The sequence below is a fragment of the Crocuta crocuta genome, unplaced genomic scaffold, assembly GCF_008692635.1.
Source record: "Crocuta crocuta isolate KB4526 unplaced genomic scaffold, BGI_CrCroc_1.0 scaffold334, whole genome shotgun sequence".
Taxonomy (NCBI): Eukaryota; Metazoa; Chordata; class Mammalia; order Carnivora; family Hyaenidae; genus Crocuta; species Crocuta crocuta.
Genome location: NW_027533260.1, coordinates 5,246,346 through 5,254,869, shown reverse-complemented (window position 1 = coordinate 5,254,869; position 8,524 = coordinate 5,246,346). Strand labels below are relative to the sequence as shown.

Genomic DNA, 8,524 nt, shown 5'->3' with positions numbered 1-8,524 from the left:
GGGGGGGGGGCAGAGGCTGTGGCAGCAGGAGGGACCTGGTTAATACTGACTTACAGGGCTCTGGACAGAGGGGCAGGCTGGACAGGGATCAGAGGCTCCGTTTCCCCTCCTCCCTCCCCACCCCCAGCACACAGAGAGCCTCACCAGTGATCTTGTCCAGCATCATGTGCAGACGGCAGCCAAAGGGGGCATAGAACCCCACGGTCACAGGCACAGGCACATGGCAGAGGGTCTTGGCCAGGCAGCTGCAGTAGACGTCATCTTCTGTCAGGATATCTGGAGGCCGGGGTGGGGGAGGGGGAGGGGAAACTGAGTCCGTGTGGCTGGCCGGACACCACCGTCCACCCATCTGCCCTCTGGAGAGCCCACCCTTGGCTCCTCCCTGCACCGGCACCCCTCTCCCCGATTCCCCGAGGTGACTTGGGTTAAACCCTCAGATTTGTGGGGCAGCAGGCAACCCCCTTCTCTGGGTCAGACGCGTCCCTCGGGGCCACTGCAGGAGGAGCTGACCCCAGATCCGCCCGGGAAAGGCTAGGAGACTCCCCACCGCCCCGCAGCAGGGAGGCCTGTGGGATTTCTGCTGAGCCAGCCCTAGGTCACCAGGCTCAGCCACCAGCCCCTGATTCTCCTACAAAAACCCCATGGGCATCTCTTGCGACTTGAGGCTGTCAGATGCCTAAGNGGGGGGGGCCGCCCCCCGCCAGTCACAGGCCCCTGTCCGTCATCCCTTACCCTGATCTCCCTCCCCTCCTCAGGACCCCATGCCCTCCAGCTCCCAACGTGCCCCAAGCCCAAGCAGATGCGCCTCTGGGTCCCTGCCACCTTTCTCTGCATGACCCAGGTAGAGCGTTGCCATGGAGAGAGGCTCAGTCCCTCCTTCTGAAGGTGGGGAGCAGAGACATGGGGTGGCGTGGATGCCGAAAGGGGCCAGGCGGGGGAGGGGGGCACCCTTGGTCAATGCCATGGTCTGGGATGGTCGTTTAGGGAGCAAGTTCAGGTTCAGGTTTAAGTCCTTGTGCATTATGGAGTGAGTCCACTTGGCTGAGGCGCCCCGCCCCCAAGGCCCCCACCGAGTGCCACTCCTCAGACTGGGGTTGGGGCACCAGAAAGGCGGGCTTCAGCTGTGGGCCGTGCTGGGCCAGCCTCCCGGTGGGTGCGTGGTGGGGGTGACATGCCCAATTTTCATAGGGCTGGGTGGGCCGCAGGACCCTGCCCTCCCTGAGGGACTGGAGGCACTGCTGGGAGGGCAGACTCAGAACGAGGCTGGCTATGGGGGTGGCCAGGACGGGTCTGGCCCCACTCTCCTCACGGTGGGTGACCTCACCTCATCAAGCCTCTGCTTCTGTGTGTGACATGGGCGTCGTGGCCCAGAGCCGCCAGTGACGAGGTTGTGCCGGACTTGGGGCCTGAGGCCCTATTCGGCTCTTGCTCTACTTTCAAACCAGATGTGGAACCCAGCCGTGTGTCCCCATCTCCCCTGCTACCTCCCGGGTCACCCCCCACACCCCGACTCCTGCTCCCCACGCTCAGCTCCCATGGTGCACTCTCCTGTTAGATCCCAAGCCTCCCCCTCCCCGCAGCCACCAGGATATGGCCCCGTGTGACCGTCCCACGCACTGCCCTCCTGGCTGTCCCTGGACAGACCACTTCAGTCTGCACTTGCTGGTCCTCCGGCCGCTTCCTCGAGAGAAGTGCCCATCTTCGCTCAAATCCTGCCTTCCTGAGGCCTCTCCTGATGGCCGTTTACTTGGCAAACCCTGATGCTCCCTCGCTCCTCTCCCCCAGCCTCGCTCCTCTCCCCCAGCCTCGCTCCTCTCCCCCAGCCTGGTTATCACCGGGGTGACACACTTAAACTTCCCTAATCATCTTATTATTGCCTGTANGGATGGACAGACGAGTGAATGGATCCCTCCCCTGGCCACACTGTTCCCTCCGGCCCCCAGGCCGGTCCCTACCTCTTGCTTCAGCTGCACGTCTGACTGCCTGCCCCACACCAGAGCTGGCCGGCAGGCTGGTGCTTGTCACCCCCTGCCCCAAGCTCTCCCTGGCCTGCTGGGCTGGGGGGAGGCAGGGCCCGGAAGAGAGAAAGCAGAGCAAGGCTGTCAGCGGAGGGAGACGCCGGGGCCCAGACCCCTGGCTGGTCCGGGCGGAGGCACCGTGGCCGGGCCTGGCCTGGAAGTTTTGGATCCCGACAGGTGAAGCAGGGAGGAGCACCCCCCAGACAGCGGTGAGGAGGGCGGGCTGCGGAGCGAGAGGCCTGGACAGGGGGGTTGGCGGGGAGAGGCGGCAGGGACGAGCCCGCAGGAGGACCGGGTAGGCACCGGAGCTGTAGGTGAAGGAGCCGCAGGCTGCGGGGGCCGGCAGGGGGCGGGCGTCACTGGGCCTGCTGGGCTCCAGGAGGCTGCCGGCTGCAGGGGGCGGGGCCGGGCGGCTGCTGGCCGGGGCAGGTGCAGGGGGGGNCTGCTGCTGCAGGCTGGGGGCCCGGGGGCCGGGGAGGCAGCCGCCGACACCCCCCTGGTGGCTCTGGTAGGCCAGCTGCCAGCGCACCTGTGGGGGCAGCCGACAGGGCCCGTGGGCTGGAAGCGCCGCTGGGTCACGGCACCACTGGAGACAGCATCCTGGAAGGAAGGAAGCGGGGGTGACTGGGCCTGGGTCCCTGGGCCCCGGTGCGCACTGGAACCCAGTCGTCTTCAAGTGGAGGCTTGGGGCCGGTCCTTCCGCTGAGGCCCCGGAGAAATCAGAGAAAATGAGGAGGGGGGTGCGGGCAGAGGAGGGGCCGGGCTCTGTGCTGTCCGGTGGGTCGGGGGGAGAAGAGGTGCAGAGGCCGGGGCTCTAGCCGGGCGACGGGCTGGAGCGAGCAGGGACACTGCCTTGGGAGTCCCTGCTACCCCCAGAGTCCTCGGTCCCCAGGGGGAGGGAGAGGCATCCATCAGGAGCCAGCCTGGTTGGTCCACAGGAGGCTGGGGTGGGGGGTGGTGGCCACAGAGGGGACTGGGCCTCACTCCTGGGGTCCGGCAAGGCTAGGGGGAGGGGGCTGCACTGCCCCCATCCCCACCCCTACCCCCATTCCTACCCACTCGGGTGGGGAGAGCTCACAATCCGGGGTGGGGGGAGGGGCAGGCCAGCTGGGCCTCCCCCTCCCACACCCCCATCCTGGGCTCCCACTTCTGGGCTCCTCAGGGCCTGTGTCCCCCGCCCACAGCCCCTTTATGCAGAAGCCTCTGTGGGGAGCACTGGTGGCCCCTCTCCTGGGCCCTCGGGTTCTCCTGTTCAGCCATCCATTCAGCAGCACCCCCCACCGGCTCTCAGACCACTCTCCTTGCCAGGACGCCCTGCCGAACGGAACCCCTACCTTTTTGGTGCCCCAGCTCCGGGTCCAAGAAGTAGCGCTCGGTGGGGGTCCGAGAGGGCAGGGCGCCCTTGGCGAAGTGGACGGTGTAGTGTTGGTGCATGGCGGCGGCGGGGGGCCTGCTCCGGGGGAGGGGGAGGGCTTAGTGCCCGCGCACCTCCCTTGGGTGCCGGCAGGAAGAGCCCACCCCACCCCCGGGATGTGACCCAGGACTGGGACGAGTGAGGGATCCTGTCCCTGCCGCTGGGGCCCTGGGGTCACCGGGGGGGCGTAGAGGTGCTCTTCAGAGTAAAAGCGAGTGGTCAGGACAGGGGGAGGACAGCTAGACATGGGAGAACGGGGGTGGTCACGCGGGTGCCAGGGGGCTAATCTGGGGTGCGTGCGGCTTCCCGGACTTGGTGCTGGGGTGTCTGGGAGCCCCTGGGAATTCCCAAGAGGCCAGGACAAGGGGGCTGCTGGGCAGCTGTGGGCTGGGGAGACCTGGGAGCCTGGGGAGTGGCGAGTAAACCTAGGGCGACCAGGCACTGGGGGTGTGCGCTGTGGGAGGTGGCGGCTGGCGCCCTTTGAAGGGACCTGTAACCAGCGTGGTGAGAGCTGGGAGGAGCCCTCGTCCACCAAGTGACTGAAGTTTCAGGGCTGGTACATCTAGGGCCTGAATGAGGGGGAGGGGGAGAGGAATTCTGGGGGGACACATTAAATCATGGCGGTCCAATCTGGGAAGAGGCTCAGCAAACTGGGGGCGAGACGGTTTAAGCTGTGAAGAGCCGAAAGCAGAAGGGAGGGCAGGATGCTGTGTGGGGAGGCAGGCGAAGCCTAGGGGTGTGTAGGGGCTCAGTGAGGGTTGGGGGCCCGGCGCGTGGCCCCTGCCCGCCTGCCCCTCCCCCACCCCCANCTGATGGCCATCTCTCAGCCCCAGCTCCCTGCCCCACCGCCAGTCAGCGCGGGCCCCACCGCAGACAGGGCCCGAGCTGGGCGCCAGCCACGAGCTGGAAGCCAGCTGCCCCGACCGGTTTGCCCGCCCTGTCCCCGCCCCTTCCCCTGGAGTGCCCGCCCTGCCTGGCGCTCTGTGCTCTCGAGGACTGGGGGGGCTGTCCTCCTGGAGGTATGGGGGGGGGATTCTTCAGACTCCGCAGGGGGTCCATGGGACCCAGGAAGGAAGCTGGTCCAGGGATTAAGAGTCAGGAGCTGAGAGACCCCAACCCCGGGTTCAGATTCCATTTCCTCCAGGGCCCAGCTGTGTGAGCTTAGGCAAGTGACTTCACCTCTCTGAGCCTCACCTTCCTCATCGCTGAGTGGGCCAGCTGTGGCTGTCAGGAGGAGTCCGCTGAGCACAGAGCCTGGCACCCGGTGGTGACAGCAGTGCACGCTTGTGGGCACCGACTGACCCACTTACCAGGCTGCCCTTACCAGGAGGCGCTCGTGGCATCTGCGCCTTTCCTACAGTTAACCTTCTTCCTCCACACCCCCGTGGGGCAGCCGTGAGGCCCACATTACAGACGAGGAAACTGAGGCCCAGAGAGGTGAAGTCCCTTGCCCCAGGTCACATGCAGGCACAGGAGGGCTTCTGAAAGCCTGGTTTGTGCTGCAGGCTCTCTGAGGCTCTGCCTCCTGCTGGCAGAGCGGGTGGGAGGTTCCTGATAGGGAGTCAGCAGCCACTGCCCCGGGAGATGGGTGAGCCGGGTGCCCGGGCAAGGGGCTTCAGGACAAGACAGAAGGGAACCCCTCAGGTCCAGCAGGATGCCCCTCTGGGGGTTCCGCTGGGTGACCAGAGACTCACGCCCCTTTGTCCGCTGGGGGCCAGTCCTCTCTCCTCCCCAGGTCTTCAAGCTGCCTTTCCTGGGAAGGCCACCTCCCTGTCCTTTGCGAGTTGGGCTCTGCCCACTGCCGCCCCCAGAGGCCCAGCCAGTGGTGGGGAGCGGGGGAAGGGCGAGTATGTCTGAGTTGGGGGTGAGTTTGGTGGGGGAACCTCCAGGATGGGCCCAGGAGCTTCTTGAGGGAAGGACAGGGCCCATCCCCTGCTCCCCCTGCCCGGCCCAAGTAACCAGTTCATTGGGGAAGCATCTGCCAGGCTCTGTACTGGGCAGAGCCAGTGCCCCGCAGAGGTCCAGAGGGGTCCAGAAGGACCCGAGAAGAGTGCGCTGAACAGAAGTAAACAGCCCGGGGCCAGAAGAAGCGGTCCAGGGGTCCTCCCGGGGCCGGGGATGCAGTGAGGACCCGCTCGGAGGCCGAGTGGCTGGCTCCCGGTGCCCAAGAGGAAGCGGGAGAGTGGGGAGTGGGCCAGAGAGCGGGGCAGCCTAGGCAGGGAACAGTATGTGGGGAGCCAAGAGGCAGGTCGGAGAACACGGAGCTCAGCTCTCCAGGCAGGGGAGGGCAGGGCAGAGGCCTGGTGGGGTGTCTTCGCAGGACCCTCCAGAGGCAGAGGAGCCCCCACCCCCTGGCGGCTGTTTTAAGCGGGGAGACCATTTTCCTTTCATTTGGGTCTCACCCCAGCCTCAGTTTACAGCTCTGAAGCGGGGGTACTTACCCACAGCAGGCAGCAGGGCCTGGGCAGAGTCCGGGTGTGTGATACGCTCGGGTGCTATGAATGTAAAGGGGGGGAGGGGGGCAAGGGGGCGGGCGCTGTCCCAGGGGCAGGTCACTGGGGCTGCTTTTGTGGGCAGGACTCACCTCAGCCAGGCACCTCGTGTGTCTGTGTGTGTGTGTGTGTGTGTGTGTGCGCACATGCACACATGTATCGGGGGGGTAGGGGGTGGGGGGTAAGGGTGTTTGGCCCATTTCCCCCTCACCTGTCCTGGGTGCAGGCAGCCCCAGGCGCACCCTGCCGACACTCTGGGTAGCCCCAGCCCCGCTCCGGGGGAGAGGTCCACTCTGTGCGCCCCACCGGGCAGAGGACAGCCCCGGACTTGTTGACACCACTCACGGCCAGCGCCCGGGGCTGCCCTCTGCTGCCAGCTGTGCAGGGCAGGAGGCCAGTGGGCTGGGGACGGAAGCCACACAGCGCGCTCTGCTCACCATCCCCGCAGGACCAGTGACAAAGTCACAGATGCCCCCACCCCCTTCCACTTGAAATCCAGCTCCACAGACAGAACCTTTATTGGGCACCTGCCGCACAGAAGAGTCCCGGGCAGGGAACCCTTCACACCGGCCCCAACCTGGGCCACTTTGTTCCTGGGGCGCCCTTACCTCCCTAGGACACCCACCCGTCAAGCACATGGGACTCCCTGAATCGGCTGGCCCCACCCCCCATTTCTTCATCACCCATGGAGTCTGGGGCACCTGACACCAGCCCTCTGGCCACCCCCCAAGGCAGTGGTCCGAGGTCCCCGGGCCAGGGGCAGCTGTGAGGCTCAGCTGGGGTGGGGACCTGCGGCTCCTCAGGTCTTCTGAATCACCACCTGGAACTTACCTGGAAGAGAAGGGACGGCGTTAGCGGGAGGCTGGGATCTCAGGGGCGAGCCGGCCGGGAGATGTTCATCCCTGCCCAGCACCAGCAGACTGCCGGGCCTTGGGCTGGGCTGAGGGGTGGCCAGAGGGGGTGCTGCTCCCCGCCCACCTGGCCTGCGTCCCAGAGCTGTGTGGGTGACTAGCGGCAAGAAGGTCAAGCACGCAGGCGGCTGAGGAGGGGCCGGCACGGGCTGCTGAGGCATGCATTGCTCAGGTCCTGCCCACGTGGCCTCGGGTCCCCTCCATAAGTAGGCCTGGGGGACCCGCAGAGGGAAAACGCCCGGGGGTGGGGCAGCAGAGGGCGGGCGGGCCCCAGGTTGGCACGAAGCTTCAGCTCATCTGATGGAGTGCGCTGGGGGGGTCAGGGGGCAAGCAACCCACGGGCCCTGGATGCCCTTCAGGGACCCCATTGCAGCATTAATCAGGCTGACTTCTGTTACGTCCCGCTGGAATATAATGTTCGAAACCCCTAGACCAGCTCATCATCAACGCTCCCTGCTCCGGCCTGGCGCACCCGGCCAGGCTGCACCAGCCAGGTGGCCTGGGCACGGGACCTAAGCTCTCTGGGCCTCAAATTCCCCATCTGTAAGTGGGACTCGGCAGCCCCAGCCCCGCCTCCCCAACCCTGGGGTTGGGGGGCGGGAGAGCTCGGAGCCCCCACCACCCTTCAGGGTTGGGAGCAATGCCCCACCACCCCACGACTCACAGGTGGGCAGGGATGCCACGGAGGCGGTGACCAGGCTCTTGATGCCCAGGGTGCTGAGGGTGCCTCGCAGGAGGCCGCAGGTGAAGGCCAGGAACTGGGGACAGGGGGCACAAATCACCCAGGGAAGAGGGGAGACCCGCGCCCAGGACCGGAGTCGTGCCGCGCTTTGGGCTCCACTCCTTCCCTGGGCGCTGCGCCGGAGGCTGCGTAAATGGGGGACATGGCCCCAGGCACCCTCCATACCTTGGGTGCCTCCTCCAGATACTGCGGGCCCGAGGCCATCCGGATGAGGAGGGGGAAGCTGTTGTCCTGCAGCACATAGGTCCCCTGGTGGCAGAGAGGAGCCCGGTGGGGGCTGGGGAGGCACAGCCAGGCTCCAGTGCCCCCGGCCCCGTTGGGCAGAGGTCTGGGGGGACCCCTCCCTCAAAACTCCCGTCGTCAGGGGCCCCATCCTTCAGAGCTACTGCAGAAGGGCCTGGTCCTGCCCCTCTCGCTGCAGGACTTCCGGGGTGATCCTTCCAGGGCAGTGGTGAGAGGCTGAGGGCCCGACCCTCGAAGGGGAGGCCGGGCACGGCGTGGGCCCCTGATAGGTCGGGCCAGCTCGAGACAAGCGGCGACTCGCCGAGCGGAGGTGCTACCAACCGCAAGCGCCTGCTGCCCGCTGCAGGGCCCCATCGTGGGAGGCTTGTAGAAATTCTGGAAGTAGCCAGGACATCCCCCTGCGGCCTCCTGGCTTCCCTCAGAGGACTGGGCAGAGGCCCGGAGAGGGGACGCCCGGCCTCCGGGGTGGGCCTCTCCTCCAGCCTCCTCTGGGTTTCAGCCTCCGCACTGAGCCAGGAAGCGGCCCGCGGCCCGCGGAACGCACCTGGTGATTGGTGCGGAGGCTGTCCATCTGCTTCTGGAACACGGCCACCCACAGGTCTTTGCATAGGAACTTGAGGACATCCAGCTCCTCCCTGAAGGCCAGCGTCTCCTGGGGCAGCCTGGGGGGGGCGGGGCAGCGGCAGCCACAGGGGCTGGGTGGG

The 8,524-nt window shown here is 66.7% G+C and overlaps 2 protein-coding genes across 2 annotated transcripts in view; both read right to left on the bottom strand.

The window, feature by feature from the left end:
* The window catches only part of NKPD1 (NTPase KAP family P-loop domain containing 1), a 9,167-nt gene extending 5,706 nt beyond the window's left edge, over positions 1-3,461 (bottom strand). The window contains 3 exon segments of the mRNA XM_077747211.1: positions 145-276; positions 2,322-2,618; positions 3,353-3,461. Coding sequence (XP_077603337.1) covers positions 145-276; positions 2,322-2,618; positions 3,353-3,452 — 529 coding nt within the window. The 5' untranslated portion in view covers positions 3,453-3,461.
* A 2,965-nt stretch (positions 3,462-6,426) lies between these two features.
* Positions 6,427-8,524, bottom strand: part of TRAPPC6A (trafficking protein particle complex subunit 6A) — a 10,931-nt gene continuing 8,833 nt past the window's right edge. The window contains exons 3-6 of the mRNA XM_077747141.1: positions 8,365-8,482; positions 7,743-7,826; positions 7,500-7,593; positions 6,427-6,755 (exon numbers count right to left, since the gene is read on the bottom strand). Coding sequence (XP_077603267.1) covers positions 6,724-6,755; positions 7,500-7,593; positions 7,743-7,826; positions 8,365-8,482 — 328 coding nt within the window. The 3' untranslated portion in view covers positions 6,427-6,723. The remainder of the gene's footprint in view (positions 6,756-7,499; positions 7,594-7,742; positions 7,827-8,364; positions 8,483-8,524) is intronic.